Genomic DNA, 18,933 nt, shown 5'->3' on the forward strand with positions numbered 1-18,933 from the left:
CGAAGATAGCAGATTTGGCGTCTCTGTATTGTCAGAGGGCAGATCGAAGATAGCAGATTTGGCGTCTCTGTATTGTCAGGGAGCAGATCGAAGATAGCAGATTTGGCGTCTCTGTATTCTCAGAGGGCAGATTGAAGATAGTAGATTTGGCATCTCTGTATTGTCAGAGAGCAGATCGAAGATAGTAAATTTGGCATCTCTGTATTGTCAGAGAGAAAATTGAAGATATAGCAGATTTGGCTTTCACATGTTTACGCTGAAGCAGATCTAAGATGATTTGGCGTCTCTGTATTGTCAGAGAGCAGATCGAAGATAGTAGATTCGACATCTCAATATTGTTAGAGAGCAAATTGAAGATATAGCAGATTTGGCTTTCACGTGTTTACGCTGAAGCAGATCTAAGATGATTTGGCGTCTTTGTATTGTCAAAGAGCAGATTGGAGATAGCAGATTTGGCATCTCTGTATTGTCAGAGAGCAAATCGAAGACATAGCAGATTTGGTTTTCACGTGTTTACATTGAAGCAGATCTAAGATGATTTGGCATCTCTGTACTGTCAGAGAACAAATCGAAAAAACAGATTTGGCATCTCCATATTCGACGGAGAGTAGATCGAAGACATAGCAGATCTGACCTTCATTGAAGCAGATCCAAGATGATTTGGCATCTCTGTATTAGAGGAGGAGTAGATCGAAGACACAGCAGATCTGACCTTCATTGAAGCAGATCCAAGATGATTTGGCATCTCTGTATTAGACGGGGAGCAGATCGAAGACATAACAGATTGGACCTTCATTGAAGCAGATCCAAGATGATTTGGCATCTCTGTATTAGACAGGGAGCAGATCAAAGACATATCAGATCTCACCTTCATGTGTTTAGATCGAAGCAAATCCAAGATGACAGATTTGGCATCTTTGTATTAGACGGAGAGTAAATCAGAGATAACAGATTTGACATCTCTGTATTAGACGGGGAGCAGACTAAAGAAGCAAATTTGGCATCTCTGTATTAGACAGAGAGCAGATCGAAGATAACAGATTTGGCGTCTCTGTATTAGACGGGGAGCAGATCAAATATAGCAGATATTGCCTTCCTGAGTTACAGTGAAGCAGATTGAAGCCGTCAAGAGGCCATTTAAAGAAGATCAAGGATCAAGAACTCAAGACTCGGTGAGCCCGGGCCCAGAAATAAGTCCAAAAACAAAAATAATAAACCCAAAAAAAAATGAAGTCCAAGTTCAGTCCATAATTACAAATACAATTTGGCACGATCGGAATAGCCCATTACTTGAAAAGATTTAAGGTCCATCTACAAGCTTGACTCAAATGGAAATATAATCTTCAATGATATGCAATCTTAGATGTGATATACAATCTTAGATATGATACAATCTTAGATATGATATACAATCTTAGAAGATATGATTTTGTAATCTTAAAGATTTAATTTGTAGATACCTTTCAATCTTAACTGTTGATGTAATTTATCTGTACTGTTGGATTTGAGGAGGTTCAACTATAAATAGAGGCCTCTCCCTTCATTGTAAACACACTGGAGTTTTGGGAAACAATTAAAATTTTTGAGAGCTTTCACTCAAATTTCTCTCCCTCTTATGCTCTTATTTTCTACGGTTTGTTCTTATTTTATTCTTTGTTCATCTTCATTTTTCAACCCTTTTTATTTTGATTTAATCCATGTTTCCCTGATTTTTTTATATATATTTTAATTTTTTTTTAATAATTTTAGTATCATATCAAACTATTTCATTTTTAATAATTTTTTTAATATTACTCTTAGTAAATTATTTTTTAAATTTTACTCAAATCATTATTTTAAAAAATATATTTCATTTAATTGTCATATTTTATCCAAAAGTTTTTCTAAAATGAGGCAATGTTTTTCGCATTTAGGAATTCGAGAAATAGTGCCCTAACATGCTGGGTTGCGATTTCCCGTTTGTCTAAATGCCTAAAGTATCCTTCTAAATAGATTTTGTAAATCACGAGATGATTTCAGTTACGAGAGTTTAAGAATATCGTATCCTATCATATTGGATGTGATGTTTGTATTCTTTTGTAGCTAAGGAATCTCGATTTTTTAACTTAAATAATTCTGGTTTTAAAAAAGGGATCTTATTTTTAAATCCTTTCAAATTTTTGACATTAAGACAGAAAACTATTCAATTTGGTACCAATTTTGGGCGTTGCAAGGGTGTTAATCCTTCCTCATACGTAACTGACTCCCGAACCTGTTTTCTTAATTTTCGTAGACCAAAACATTTTATAAGGTGATCCAATCACACCTAAAAAAGGTTGGTGGCGACTCTCGTTTTCATTTTTCAAAAGTCGATCCCCGTTTTTTCAAACATCCCTTTAAAAAATGGTTTCGACAAGGTCAAATTGGGTATGGCCTATACAACACTGTTTTGGACCCACTGAAACAGGCCCTAAACGGTGTCATTTCAGGCTCTTTATAGAAACAAAAATAAAAACCTTAAAATGAAACACCTAGCCACTTTAAAAAAATTAAAATAAAAAACCCTAAATTCTCTCACTCTACTTATTCGGTCGAACCAAAAAGGTACTCCGTCCAACCACCGTTTCGCCACCATAATCGGCGGATAGCATCATGCAAAGACATATTCTAACCCTATTTGAAAACATATCCGAAGGTTTCGCCACTCTCAAAACTCATAATCCCGTCTAAGCTTCGATTATAACGAAGCAAATAAGGATTTGAAGGCGCCATTGTAAAGATAAGTCCCTCCCCTTTTATATATATATATTTTTAAACGCAGTAAATAAAGATCAAAGAAATAGAGACAAAATAGAAAAAACGAGATCTAAGATCACTTTTCAAAAATTAATTTTTAATTGCCTTTGTATTTGTATTCAGTATGCCTTTTTTTTTACGAAGTTCACAATTGGCCTTATATAGCGGAAAAAAATGAAATTACAATAACACTTTTTATATTTTCTATTATTTCTCTGTTGTTGGGTTTGTTGTTGTGTATTTGTTGTGGCTTGTTAGTTTGTTGCAGGTACAGCGACACAAGGGTTTCCAGAAGCTTCACCCTGCTTGGGCCCTATGAGCCTACCTTGAAGTCGAGCTATTGGGGTTGGAGGCCATTGCTGTGGCATGAGGGAGCTTCAGAAACCCTTAGGGTTTCTGAAAGAAATTTAGTCATTGGCCTTTTGGGTCAATTTTGATTTGGGCTATTGGGCCAAAGGTCTATTTTAGATTTGGGATATTATTTTTAGGCCTTTGTACTAGGATCTATCAAAGTTTAGGCTAATCGGGCTTTGCTTATTTGGGTCTGACATTGAATTAGACTGGGCCTGTTTAGGTTTTAAATTAGCTCGGGCTTTGTGTGAGGTTTGGGTTTAATTAGGCCCGAAATGAGTTTGGCATTTTGAAATACTGTTGTAAATGGACAATGGATCCTTTAAATAATTTGGCTTATTATTTATTTTTTGGTTTTATTTTGTGGTTTTTATTTTTTGTATGAGTCTGGGCGAAATGGGCTTTCTACAGGATTCATGTGTTATCTTCCTCTCTATATTGTAGGTTTCGGATAAAGAATGGAGGGCTTGGAGCATCGGGTAAAAAATAGTGAAGAGAAATCATCTGCTCCACCAAACTTGATTCAGCATGGTGTAACACAATCTTCAATTAAGAATTTCAGATAGCAAGCAGCACACTCCACTATGAATTCTACGTCGGGTGGAGCCAGCCGATTAATACCCTAAAAATAGAGCGTGATGTGATTAGGCGAAAAAGGAGAGGAAAATGAGTGAAAAAAAAGAACTTGGAGGCTAAGGAACAATTCTCTGACACCAAAGGGAACTTCAACCTTGCAAAGACGAGAAGAAAAAGAGATCTAGAGCGCTTGGCTTTAGTTCGACGATCATTTTTATCTCTAAATTATTTTCTTTTTACTTTTTTTTCAAAGCAAGTTTGTTTTGAGTTTCTTCTTGTGATGTTTTCTCAACGCAACAAGAGCTAAAATCTATTTTCTTGGAATGATGATGAATCATACTATTTAGTTAATTAAATATTTTGCCTTCAGTTTTTTCAATCTCTGTTAATTATTTATTCAACTTTAAGCTTATTTAATCTCTTTCTCTGTCCACCAAGTTGTATTAATTTGGTGATCTTGATTTGTTGTAGAAGAGAAAAATTAAGGTTTAGATCTAGACTAAATAGATTAGGGTTAACTTTAGTAACGTTGACGAATGGGTTACTTTAGAGCTAGGATAGGAATATACCTGATGCGCAAATCAACCCAATAAGTTTTTTCCGTAGTGCCTTTACTCGATTTGCCTAGCATAAGAGTATAGCTGGTGGGGAAGGGGGATTAACTTAGCTAGATACTGGGAGGGTCTAAATAATGCCACCTAATCATAGGTTAATAATTATATAGACTGAACAATTGAATGAGAGATAATTGATTAACTGAATTAGGTAAATTAGAGTTCCAAGATCTTTCAGAATTGATTGAGAAACTTAGTAATTTTCATTTTTTTTTTTTGTAGTTTAGTGAAATCTCTTTAATTCCTTTAGTTTAACTTTAGTAGTAATTAGAATTTTTTTTCTTGATCCGGATTAGATAAAATTGGTTAATTAGTATTTAGCAGCTTAGAATTTGGTCCTCATAGGAATGATATCATCTTATGACTTTATTACTTGATCAGTAGATGCACTTACCTAACAAATTTTCTCACAAGAAACCAAAAAAGAAATTAACTAGTAGTGGAGTTGCTACCATTTTTTTTTTGCTCAATAAAGAAATTACAAATTTCAGCATTTGCAAGAAATGCAATCATGCTACAAAATGCAAACATTCCCCATCAAAAAAGACCCTTACCCAAGTACCCAAAACCAACCACAAACTAGTAAAGGCAAACAATCAACCACCAGAACCCCAAAATCCCCATCTGTTAAACAAAACTAAAAACAAAAACAAAACCAACACGAGAAAACCTGATAACTCCACATAACAGCTTACCAACTCGATTGAAAAAACACAAATACAACACTCCAAAAATCACTACCATTCCTTAAACATACCAAGCCTTTTCAACCCTATAACCGCCAGCGCAAAAGCCATCATGTTACCGTGCTTATCCATTTTCGAAAAAGAGACATTACCAACTCTGTACATCCTAATTTCAAATCACTTGAAGAAAGTGTGCAGCAACCACGAACAATTTTATCTTCAATCGAACACCAATCTTTAAACATTAACTCTAAATTAAAACCTTCAATGCGCCACTCTCAACCATATCGGTAACATTTGATGCTGCAAAACTGGAAGTTTATCACACCATTACTCCCGTTGAGCAGGTCAAAGATTTTGACATATATATATTTATGACAGAAACCTTAATTAGTCCATGCATGTCTGCAAATGTAATATATATATATACATATATATATATACATATATTAACAGCGTTGTACTCATGTTACTAATTAAATCGATTAAAGATGCCTTGTGATAAAGATATCATCCATCATAGACGTGGGAGAATTTTATATATATAGTTGCCAGCCAAACAGATACTCCAAGATCCAAGATTCTCCAATTAATCCGACTTAGTGCCTCCCATTTTCTAGTTCTAAAAAGGCTTCAATGTTCATACATTCCAGCTATAAAAACCCTTTGCTCCCTTCGCCACCTTCATCGGCAGTTTCAGCTTAATTTCTCACCAACAAAAAACTCATTTTATCAATCACTTCAAATCATTTTCTTTTGGGAAATGGCTTCTAATGTTAAAGCATCAACTGCTCTTGTTCTTTCTCTTAACCTTCTTTTCTTTGCTCTTGTAAGCTCTCACAATGTCGAAAACCCCGTTTATATTCATCCCGGAGATGTGTACCATAATGGCAGAATCACTCATGGTCATCCCGGTACATGCAATCCCCTAAATCTCGGTGTATGCGTTGGCCTGTTGGGTTTGGTGGATGTTAATCTCGGAAACGTACCTACAGAACCATGTTGCAGCGTGATTGAAGGATTGGTCGATCTTGAAGCTGCAGTTTGCCTTTGCACTGCTGTTAGAGCCAATATGTTGGGCATTCCCATCGACCTTCCTATTTCATTGAGCCTCTTACTCAATAAATGTGGAAGAGAAGTAGCTACGGAATACATTTGCAGCACTTAAATAGCCTTCTTCCCCACAATGTTTGATTTAATTGTGTCTTGAAGTTTCCCTTTTTTATTTGTTCCATTTTTTATGTTTCCTTTCTGATTAACTCTTTGTATTGTTGCTCATGAGCTGAGGACGGCTTTTCAACCTTTCCTTTCATTTTTATTCTAAATAAAATGAAAATTTTATTTCAACAAAAAATTCTATTTTATCATAATGAGTTTGAATGGGTGTTTTAAGGGGGAAAACTCTTAATTAATATTTTCAACATTATTTTTAATGTTATATGACTACCAAGTGGATTTTTTATTTCAAAGTGTCAAACCAGCGAATTTAACAGAAGAATTTTAACTCTCGTGACTGTTGGACTTGAATTTCAAAATCTATAAAATACAGAGACTAGATACCTCAAAATAAAAGTAGGAGACTAAGCTCCAAATGCACGAAGCGTGCAAATACTTAGAGCATATTTGAACTTTCGAATTTTTATTTTAAAATTTGGTACAAACAATTAATCAATCCAACGTGAAGCGTGGAAACCGTACTAGTTTGTGTAAAAATATTGATTGCGTATTTTTATATTTCAGTTTTTTTCCTAAATACTCATATATACAAATTTTACTTGAAACTCTATTCTAATGTGCAATGTTATACATAAACTTTGATTTTGTGTAATTTGATTTGATTCAATTTTTATAAATCACTAACACCATTAGCAATGTAACACCATTTTATATGTACATGTTGCATACACAAATATTTATATTTATGTGATGTAAAATAAAATAAATCGATGTATTTATTTCTTTAAATATATATAGTTGAATTAAAATCAAAGTTTCAAGTATACATTTGAACCACGATTAAATTTTCATGTGCATAATTGCACCAAATTAAAGTCGATGTATCAAAGTGCACTTTGAATCAAATTTCATGTACAGTTTTGAGTTTTAATCCTTTTTTTAAAGATCAGCCACATTAAATATGTATATCAAATTTCATGTACAGTTTTGAGTTTTAATCCTTTTTTAAAGATCAGCCACATTAAATATGTATACTTATTTCAAGTGTTTTACTGAGTTGGTGTGTAATGTGGGTTCCTATTTAAGCAATCAATTAAAGAAAGAAAAGTGCATGTGTTAAGCCGAGGGATAGAAAACATAAAAAAATGGTAAATACACTTGTAGTAACACAGGTAAGTTTCTCCTTTTTTTTCTTTTTTCACCTACTATTAAAACTTAAAAAATGGTCATTCAAATGTTAGTCTTTTTCTTTTATGGTCACCAGCCACTAAATGGCTAATGGGAAGATGATGTAGCGGATTATAAAATTGAAATAAAAAAACTTTAAATCTCAACCTTTATACACTATGCCAAATTAGTCTTGATTCTAAAAATTTAACCCTCAATGTTCTCACATTGTGTAATTTGGTCTTCTTCTTCTTTTCAATTTTTTAATTCTTTGTGACCCTTTCACCTAAAAAGCTAAAATATATATATATATAAATCCATCAACTAAATTTTTCAGAAATATAACAAAAACACTCGAAAATCCAAGATGATAATTTTCATCTTTTCTTTCTTTCAAAATCAACCCTCAATGTCACAAATAAAAGTAAAATTGCAAGAGAGAGAGAAACCTAATTACACAATGTTTAAATGTTGAAGGTTAAGATTTTTGGGATCAAGTCTATATTGGCACAATGTAGAAATGTTCAGGGTTAAAGTTGCTATTATGCCAACTGTAAAAGATGTCAAGTTATCTTTTCGTTAGTAATTTAACAATTGGTGACCAAAAAAGAAAAATTCGAATAATTGGGTGACCAAAAAAGAAAATGTCAAATAGTTGGGTGATCATTTTGTAACTTTTCGTAGTTGGGTGACCATGATAACACTCATCTTTAGAGTTATTTTAGTATAATTTCTATAGTATTTTAGGAGGTAAATTGAGCATTTAGGTTAAATTTTAGTACATTTTATAGTTTTTCTGATTAATTATATTTTATTTGAGTTTTATCATTTTCAGAGTTAGATTGGATTCATGTGCTATCTTTTAGTTTGGATTCATGTGCTATCTTCCTCTTTATATTGTAGGTTTCGGATGAAGAATGGAGGGCTTAGAGCTGATGGTCACTGAACTAACTAATATTTGGACAAAGGCAAGCGCACCTTTCGAATAATATTATAGCTATGGTGAGTAGGGAATATCATATCCTTAAGGACTAAAAGTACTAGTAATTACTGTTTTTCTATTATTTAGCCGAAAAATTGATGAAATTGTTTTTAATCTAAAATTAACTAAACTAATTTACTATGAATGCAACAGAGAATGAATTGGGAAAATAATCGAATATAACCAATGAGATAGACAATACCCAGGCAAGAATACACCTAGACTTCACTTATTATTTTAAATTTGAATTAAACGATTTATTCACTTGTGTCTTGATCTGTAGAAATCCATAAATTATGTTAATAATTTTTTTAGAGTAAGAACAACTGACTATAGGTTGATTAATTGAAATATCTTTCTAATTAAAACCCTTATTGTTGCATTAACTCGACCTATGGATTCCCCTGTTAGATTTGACTCTAATCCAGTAGAATTATGTCATCCTATTTCTAGGATTGCGTGCAACTCCACTCAATTATGCTAGATTCACTCTTAAACAGGGACTTTTGCTTCACTGAAATAAGCACATTAAACATGAATTAATATCCTAAAAATATTAAAACATGAAATAAGTATACATAATTGAAACAAGAATCAAGTATTTATCATGTAATTCAGAAATCAAATAATAAGATTCATCTTAGGTTTCATCTTCCTTCGGTATCTAGGGAATTTAGTTCATAATCTGGAATAAAACCATCTCAAAGTTAGGATAACAACAAGACATAAAGAAACCTATAAAACTTCTAAGGAAATTGAATGGAGATCTTCAATCTTGAAGGAGATCCGCTTTTGAGTAGAATCTAGTGGTGTTCTTCGAGTCTTTTCTTCGTTCTTCTCTGTGTACTCTCTTAGGTCTTCTTGTAATTGTTATTTATAGACTTTAGAATGCTTAGAAAGCCTAAAAATTAGGTTTTTCCACGGGTTTGGGAAACAAGGTGCGAAATCGACACAGGTTGGCACATGGCCGTGTGGAAATGCTCAGGCTGTGTGGATGCTGAAAATAGCTCTTTTTGCTAGATTTTGGCTTGTTTTTCGCTCCTTTCGCTCCCCAATGCTCACATAAGTATAGAAACATGAATTTAAAGGATTAGGAGCATCAAATTCACTAATATACATAATAAATCATCCAAAAACGCATCAAGAATGAGATTAAAAACATGTTACTTTTATGGCTTATAAAATATCCTCACACTTAATCGTTTGCTTGTCCTCAAGCAAAATCCTCAACTCACAATTAAAATTAATCTTTCTCAACTCATAATTCTTATCAATGATGTTACGTCATAATTCACAAATAATCATACATTGATAATTCAACTAAAATAGCACTAAAGATTCAAACAATCCAAGTCGAACATTTTTAAAGCATGAAAACATAGGTATTTCCCCTTATCTAAGTAATCACCTTTAATTCAAAATCGACAAGAATCAACATCCTCACTAAATATTCACTCAAATCACTCAAAGTGTTTAAGGTCCAAAAATACGCACTCAATAGTGAAACATGAAAAGTCATTACCGTAGGCTTGCATGAAAATAAAATCTCCACCACTATAAGATGAGATGATACACAAATCAAAAGGTCTTTAAGAGGTTGTAATGGGGGCTTAGGTTAACGCGTATGGAGAAAGACTAAAAAAGTTGGTTAAAATCGAGATTGAATTGATAAATTACCAAACTAGAAAAATAAACAAATGCTGAATTAAAAACAATTACATCAATCGAAAACTATTCAAGAATAACACGACTTCTTCTCAAAATATGAATTTAACTGTTCAAGCTCAATTAACATAGAACTAAATAATAATCAATATATATGTGTTTTTTTATTTTTTTTATTTTTAATTGAGAGCAATAAGAAATAATTCAGCAACTTAAACAAAAGGCTTAATCAGGCAATTAACCAAATCAAATCTTGATAAAAATGGATTCAATAAAATAAGAAAAATTCTCAATGAGCAAAAAAATGAGTTATGTGTTAAAATTAATGGGTGAATCAAGAAACGGAGTGTTAAGCTCAAAGGGGTTCACTAAGGGTTAATTATGTAGGTAGGCTTTTTATGGGATAAGTGGGTTAAAACCTAAGTGTCTTTATCATCTCAGTATATTAAATCAAAGGTGTGGTCTCGACATGCATAATCGAAGCAAGTTCTAGAATAACAAATCAATATTGAGACACTCATAACCAATAATAAAAATGAGCAAGAAAAATGTATGCTCTAAAGGCTCAAAATCTCACAAAAAATTATGGTTTTTGATGTCAATCTTGCAAATCTCAAACTTCAAGGTAATACCTCAATTCAGGGAAATAACCTAAAATTTTTTTAATTCTGAAAATAAACTTATCATGCTTGATTCTCTCATACCTTAAGGTTTAAATCAACCAATACACAATTATCAGCAAATTAATCTAAAACACATCAACAAAAATCACAAATCAATAAAAAATTATTCTAATAGAAGTATGAGAAAATTACTTAAACACAAGAAATAATTCAGGGATTTTCTAATAATAATTATGTAAATAACCTCTCCATATTTAAAATCTACATTGCCCTCAATGTAAAAACATATATAATCACATATAAACAGAATATCATAAGAGAGGGAGAAAACTGAAATTGCCCAGAATATTGGATGAAATCTCTAGAATAGTAAAAAAATGGAATTTAAGCAAACTAATAAGAAAATAAACTCAAATAGTGAAGAAGATTAAAGGATTAAAACTCGATTAGAAACAACCATAAAAAATAAAAATATAGTTCAAAATATAAAAAATGAAATAAGTCTAAGAAAATAACAATAAATATAAAAATAAAAATAAAATAAAACAAATGGACTCAGTGGTCCTCATCATCAGATGTGTCGGTGTCATGAGTCATTGACGCTGAGGAGGAGATATGGAGACACTGACAGATCTAGTACAATGTCACATCAATATTGTCGAACTTCTGAAAGCAATGCTACTTGAAACGAGTGAACCGCTCGGAGAGGTCTGCTAAAGTAGCAGCAAAAGAAACAGGATGGTGACTCGAAGGTGGAGGATGAGGTGGATCCTCGTGATGGAAGGGGAAATCATCAGTGAACAGAACGAACTAATCGGTACTGAAGAGGATCTACTCCACGATGTCGCTCGATCATCCTCATATGGATCATGCTCGAGATTCTCTATAGGGACATCTGGACAACAAGTGTAAGTGTAGAGGACTACTCCGGTGTGTCGAGGAGGCTGAAGTATCTAGCAAGTCAAGTCACATAAGGGCCTAAACAGATGGGACCCTTCCTGTGGAGATCAATCTGATGGCGGAAGGCTAAGGTGATGAAGTATGCCAAATCAAAGATATGCCCGGTGGCCATGCTCCATAAAAAATAAGCATCAATAAGACTAACGACTCCGGTGCTCTCTCGCTTAGCAGTCAAAGTGTGAGCTAAAAGGGCATGAAGATACCATAATACTGGAGAGAGAGAAGTCACCTTCAAACGACTTGTGTCATAAAGTGTCTTACTCACCGTAAGCTTTTTCCAACAACGAGATGTGAGTAATGAATGTGCCGGTGTAGACGGAGAAAGTTTTCAGCACTCGTAAACTCCTCAATGTAGAGTCCCATAACAGTGTCGAACTCGGGGACACTCATATGGCGCACCAAAACACCAAGCCTGAAAGTAATGGTACCCAGTTTGTCATGAGTCGTCATGACCTGCTGTTGAATAAATGTCGAGAAAAACTCCAATGTCAGCTCCATGTATTTGGGCTTGATGAGGGAGAAGAATCTATCCTAAGAAGCTATGTTAATAAAGGCGTGCACGTGATTAACTAGGTGGACCTACTCCAATGCAACCTAATCAATACATCAGCGTAGGCCGAGTGGGCACGTCGAAGTAACTAAAATAAATCCTCTTGGGGCCCCGCAAAAAATTAGATATAAAGGTGGTGGGCCTTGGCGGAAGCGCCCGAGGAGGAGGTCACACCAGGGGTCTTCCACTTTTTCAAAGCGGGGACAACAACCTTAGACTTGCTATCATTGTTGGTCATTGTGTGCCTTAAATAAAATAAGTCAAGATCAGAAAAGCAACAAAATAATAAACAGCAAGTAAAGAAATAAAGGGCTGATAAAGAAGGATAGAATATTGGACTAGCAAGCCTCCTATGAAAATTAAAGCTTCCTAAATGGGGAATTTACTCCTAAAACAATAAAGGACTCATATCAAAGCAGCCAAAATCCATTCACTTAACTACGATGCTTAAAAACTAATATGCAAATAATAAAGAAAACCTTAACAGAATCGATGACTAATCAAATCCACAGAAATACCAAAAGGATTGATGAATGATAGAAACCAACATAGCATGATAACTAATCAACAAAAATCTAAACAGTGCTCAACAATGGTAAAAGGATATTGATAAACAAAAGCAAAAACATACCAATAAAAAGAATAAAAATAATAACAATAATAATAAAATAGAAAATAACAAGAATACTAATAAAAAGAATAATAATAATAATGAATAAATAAAATAAAATAAAATAAATAAAGAAAATTGGAAAAAAAAAAGAAATTGATAATGGAATGGTGGTGGCCGGCGAGTCACACAGGGTAGGTACGGGGAACGAAAAGGGCGACGGTGGTGCGCTAAAGGTAGGCAGTGGTTTGACAGGGGAAAGAGAAGGGAAGGGAGATGGGAAAGAAAAGGGAATGGGCTGTTCAGGAAAGAGGGAGAAGGGGCAGCCCATGCAATGGTTAAGGGCTGTTCAGAGAGGAAAAGAAATGGTTGTTGGGGAAAGAGGAAGAAGGGGTGGCTTTAGGGCGTACGGATTTAGTGGTGCGGCTTGGAGGCTGGCATGGGTTTCTGACGAGGTGGAGACTTGGTTGGGTGTACGTGGGGGTCGGGGTGAGGAGGGTATGGTGGCTATAGAGGGGAAGGGCTGTTAAGAGGGAGAAGGATGGTGAACAGCGGCCGAAAAAGGGGGTGCTTGTAGGAGCAGCGGCAAGGTTTGAAAAGGAATATGAAGAAGAAGATAAAATCGAAAAAAAATAAAAATGATTAGGGATTTAAAAGGGTGACACAGTCGTGTGAAGCCCGTGTTGGGCCACATGGTCGTGGCACACGCTCGTGTGGTTCCTGTTCAACCCGTGTGCGATAAAATTTTTAACCCAATCTTTACACAGCCTCAAACACGCCCGTGTGTCCAGGCCATGAGGCACACACGGCCGTGTCGCGTGGCCCTGTGCAACCTCCTTCGCTTCTTCCACGCCCATGTGGTTAGGCCATGTCTCACACACGGTCGTGTGTCTTGCCCATTTAACTCTATGACTTGATATAAAAATGAAAAAATTAGCTCTAGGTTTTATATGGCCTAAGACATGCCCATGTGTCCAAGCCGTGTGGTCCACACAGCCGTGTCACACGCTCGTATGGACTATTTTAGGCGTGTCTCTATCAATTTTTGAAAAATTAAGTCCCAGGATCCACACGATCGAGTCGCCAGGCCACGTAAATGACAGTCGATTTCCTCAAAATTTTAAAACTAAGTCTTAAGATCCACACGGCCAAGGACACGCCTGTGTGTCCAGGCCGTGTAACTCATTGTCGAATCCTTTTTATTGCACACGGCCTGGGACACACCCGTGTGTCCAGGCTGTGTAGGTCCAAAAAAGCTATATTTTTATTTATTTAATTAATTTTATAAAAACCATGAAATGAAAATAAGAAAATTAGCAGTGTTAACACTCGGGTAGCCTCCCGAGAAGCGCTTATTTAAAGTCTAAGCTCGGCTTACCTTGTGCGCACAATTACGAAGGTTCGTGGAGCTAAAGCTCCTCTCTATCATTTATAAATTCCTCACCATTATAGAATTTAAGTCGATGGTCGTTTACCTTGAATGTTCCATATGTTGGATGGGTTACCTCTATCGTACCAATATAGGGAAATGGTTTGTACTATGAATGGACCTGACCATCTTGATTTTAGCTTTTCGGGAAACAACTTGAGCTTTGAATTGCATAAAAAGACAAGATCTCTAGCTTCAAATTGTTTGGACTTCTTCAAACGAGCATCGTGGCATCACTTTGTTGCTTCTTTATACACTCGCGAGTTCTCATAAACGTTCGCTCGCCACTCATCTAAATCATTCAGTTGCATCAATCTCTTCTCACCTGTAAGTTTAAGATCATAGTTTAGGAATATTATTGCCCAGAATGCTTTGTGCTCTAGTTCAAACGGTAAATGACAACTTTTTCCATATACAAATTTATAAGGAGATGTTCCTATGGGTGTTCTATAAGCAATTCTATAAGCCCATAAAGCATCATCTACTCTTATCGCCTAATCCTTTCTATTTGACTCTACAATTTTTTCTAGGATATGTTTGAGTTCTCGATTTGCAACTTCAACTTGTCCACTAGTTTGAGGATGATAAGGGGTAGTTGTTCTATGATGCACCTCATATTTCCTAAGAAATTTATCAAATTGAGCGTTACAAAAATGCGTACCCCTGTCACTAATAATCGCTCTAGGTGTTCCAAATTGAAAAAAAACTATTTCGTCCTCAGTTGTTTCAATCTCTGTTAATTATTTATTTAGCTTTAAGCTTATTTAATATGTTTCTCTGTCCACCAAGTTGTATTAATTTCGTGATCTTGATTTGTCGTAGAAGAGAAAAATTAAGGTTTAGATCTAAACTAAATAGATTAGGGTTACCTTTAGTAGTGCTGACAAATGAGTTAATTTACAGCTAGGATAGGAATATACCTGATGTGCAAATAAACCTAATAAGTTAATAGCGCTGATGAATGAGTTTCATAGTGGATAGCTCTTCAAACTTCCTTTTATTTGTTAATAGCCCCTTCAAAAATTTTGCATATGTGGGCATCTGAGAAATAGCTTCAACAAAAGGAAAGTTAATATGCAACTATCTGAAAAGTTCAACAAATTTACCAAATTGTGCATCAATGCGATCTTTCTTCAACTTTGCTGGACATGGGATCGGTGGTTTATATTCTTTAAGTACTGGTGTTACACTCACTTCGGGTTATACCCCCTCGTCATTTTCCTTATCAGATTCCTATTGCAGCTTCTTTTCAGGTTTAGCCAACACTTTCCCATTCCTTAGTGTAATTTCTTTCAAATGCTCTTTTAGGCTGGGTTCGGTTTTACTAGGTAAACTACCTTGCTTCCTTTCTGAAACCAATTTAGCAAGCTGTCCAATCTAATTTTTGAGCCCGTGAATTGAAGCTTCCTGATTTTTCAAAGCCATTTCAGTGTTGTGAAAATGGGTTTCTGACACCGAAATAAATTTTGCCAACATCTCGTCAAGGTTTGGTTTCTTCTCCTGGTGATAGGGTTGTTGTTGAAAGCCTGGAGAGGGTTGTGGCCTTTGGTTTCCTTGACCACCCCATGAGAAATTTGGGTGGTTCCTTCGTCCTGCATTATAGCTATTACTTTAAGGATTATTTTAAGGTTTAGAATTATTACCCATATAATTTATTTGCTCATTCTCCATGCTAGGACCGAAGGGTAAATATTCAGAAATATTTATTCCACCTCCATTTGTGTCGCATTGCATCACTAGATGTACCTGCGTAGAAACACATAAACCATCAATTTTTTTATTTAAAAGTTCTACTTGATTCGATAACATGGTGACCATATTTAAGTTAAAAACACTGACTGCTTTTGTCGGCTTCATCCTTATGACTTGCCACTGACAATCATTCAGTGGCATCTCCCCTATAAACTCATAAGCCTCTTGATAGTCGTGAAACTAACTAAAAATTCGACTTAAGGCAAGCGCACCTATCGAACAGTAGTATAGTTATGGTGAGACCAAAAATATCACATCCACGAGGACTAAAAGTACTAGTAATTACTATCTTTTTATTATCTAGCCTAAGAATTAAAGGATGTTTTTAAACTAAACTAATTTTCTGATTTAACTAAGATTACGACAGAGATGAAAGTTGGAAAATACTTTAGAAAAGAAACAATGGAGAAGACAATACCCAAGAAAGAATCCACCTAGACTTCACTTATTACCTTTGACTTAGATGATTTATTCACTTGACTTATTCCGTAGAAATCCCTGATTTATGTTATTATCCCTTTCGAGACTAAAAACAACTGACTATAGGTTGATTAATTAAAATCTCTTTTTAATTAAAACCCCTATTATCGCATTAACTCAAACTATGGACTCCCTAATTAGATTTGACTCTAATCCGGCAGATTTATGTTGTCCTATCTCTAGGATTGCATGCAGCTCCGCTTAATTATGAATGATCTACTCTTAAACAGGGACTTTTTCTCCACTGAATAAGCACATCAAGAACCTGAATTAATATCCTGGAATATTAAAGCAAGGGTTAAAACTCACAATTAATAATAAGAACAAATATTTATCATATAAATCAAAGAGTAATAAGATTTGCCTAAGGTTTCATCTCCCTTAGGTATTTAGGGGGTTTAGTTCATAATAATAATGGAAAACATCTCAAAGTTTGGAAAACAAAAAAAGATAAAGAACCCCAAGAACTTCTAAGAAATTGGATGGAAATCTTCAGTCTTGATGTAGATCTTGGCTCCGGGTGATTCTGATGGCTATTCGCGAGTATTTTCTGCCTCCAACTCTGTGTGTCCTCCAATCCTCTTCTAGGGTGTTTATATAGGCTTTAAAATGCTTCCAAACCCTCAAAAGTGGCCTTTTCCAAGTATAACTAAACTTTACCTTGACAGGGACACGGCCGCGTGCCACGCCCGTGTGCAAGTGCTCAAACCGTGTGTAATTCTAACTTGGATTAATGTCGACACGGCCATGACACATGGGCTTGTGTGCTGCCCGTGTGCCTCATAAGGGCGTGTGGTTTACCCGTGTGGAAGTGCCTAGGCCGTGTGTAACATTGTTTTAAGCCCGATTTATTTGTTTTGGCCCGTTTCTCGCTCTTTTTGTTATCTTAAGCTCTTCTGAGTATAAAAACAGGAAATTAAAGGATTAGGAGTATCAAATTCTCTAAAAACAAGGAAAAAATCATTCATAAGTATGCCAAGCAAGGGGTAAAAATATGTATACTTTATGGTTTATCAAATATCCCCAAACTTATGCATTTGCTTGTCCTCAAGCAAAATCCTCAACTTACATTCAAAATAAATTCTTCTCAACTTATAATGCTCATCAATAATGTTTCAAAATAATCCACAAGCATTCATACATTGAAAATTTAACTAAAGAACATTAAAGTTTCAAATAGTTAAAGTTGAGCATTTTAATCATAAAATTATAGGCATCCCCTTTTATCTAAACAATTATCTTTAATTCCAAATTGACAATGGTTGACATCTCACTAAAGGTTCACTCAAATCACTCAATGTGTTTAAGGTTCAATGATTAAGCACTCATTAGTCAAACATGAAAAGTTATTGTTATAGGCTTGCATGAAAATCAAATCTCCACCACTATAAGTGAGATAATACACAAATCAAAAGGTCTTTGAAGGGTTGTAACAGGGTTTTGGGTTAAGGTATGGATAAAGGCTGAAAAAGAAACGATTAGAATCGAGATTAACTTGATAAATTACCTAACTGAAAAAATAACTAACATCAATTGAATAAACATGAGCTTCATTTCAGAATATGGAATTAAATACTTAAGCTCAAAAACAAAGAATTACTACCAATATGTTTTTTTTTTACAAAAAGGAACTCAATAATTTAGGAAAAATTCTCAATGAATTAAAAATTATGATATAGGGGTTAAAATTTAGGGTAAATTTAAAAAAATAGCTTGTTAAGCTCAATGGGATTCACTAAGGGTTAATTATGAGGGTGGGCTTTTTATGGGGTAAATGGGTTAAAACCTAAGTGCCTTTATCATTTTCATATATCAAATCAAAGGTGTGGTCTTGACATGTATAATCTATGCAAGTTCTAGAATAACAATTCAGTGTTAACACACTTATAACCAATAAAATCAGTGAGCAAGAAAGATATATGCTCTTAAAAGGCTTAAAATCTCACAAAAATTATGGGTATTTGATGTCAATCCTGTAAATTCAAAACTTCAAGATAATACCTCAATTCAGGGAAACAACCTAGCAATTTTATTTCTCAAAAGTCAAATCATCATGCTTGATTCCCTGATGTCTTTAAAGTTCAAACAATCAATGCACAATTACCTATGATTTAATTCAAAACATATCAATAAAAATCGTAGATCAATCAGAATTTACTCTAATAATGATATGAGAAAATTATTACGAACAAGATGAAAATTCAGGGATTTTCTTATAATCACATAAATAACCTCCCCACACTTAAGGTGTACATTGTCCTCAATGTACAGAGGTAGATAATAGCAATATAAGCATAAGATTAGAACAGAGGGAGAGAATCAAAACTGACCTGAATTTGGATGTAATCCTTGAAAGAGCGGGAACAGTTTTAGAAGCTTTGAAAGTGATGTGTATGTGACATGTAGATAGAGGTGAAGGTGGTGGTAGAGGTTGGGTTCCACAATCACAGTGGCCAGCAAAGAGGTTATCGTGGTGGTCGGTGTCGTGGTGGCTATGGTCGTGGTCGAGCAAGATATTGCAATCGTGGATGATTGTA

At 34.7% G+C, this 18,933-nt stretch overlaps 1 protein-coding gene across 1 annotated transcript; it reads left to right on the forward strand.

The window, feature by feature from the left end:
• The first annotated feature begins 5,679 nt into the window (after positions 1 to 5,679).
• LOC121207619 (putative lipid-binding protein AIR1) lies at positions 5,680 to 6,338 on the forward strand. Its single transcript, XM_041077971.1, has one exon. The coding sequence runs from the start codon at positions 5,766 to 5,768 to the stop codon at positions 6,168 to 6,170; it is 405 nt and encodes a 134-aa protein (XP_040933905.1). The 5' UTR covers positions 5,680 to 5,765; the 3' UTR covers positions 6,171 to 6,338.
• Positions 6,339 to 18,933: the final 12,595 nt, after the last annotated feature.

This window comes from Gossypium hirsutum, chromosome A10 (genome assembly GCF_007990345.1).
Source record: "Gossypium hirsutum isolate 1008001.06 chromosome A10, Gossypium_hirsutum_v2.1, whole genome shotgun sequence".
Taxonomy (NCBI): domain Eukaryota; kingdom Viridiplantae; phylum Streptophyta; class Magnoliopsida; order Malvales; family Malvaceae; genus Gossypium; species Gossypium hirsutum.

Bases quoted from the DNA above. Each gene is read 5' to 3' on its own strand.
- LOC121207619 (XM_041077971.1), top strand. From the start codon at position 5,766: ATGGCTTCTAATGTTAAAGCATCAACTGCTCTTGTTCTTTCTCTTAAC.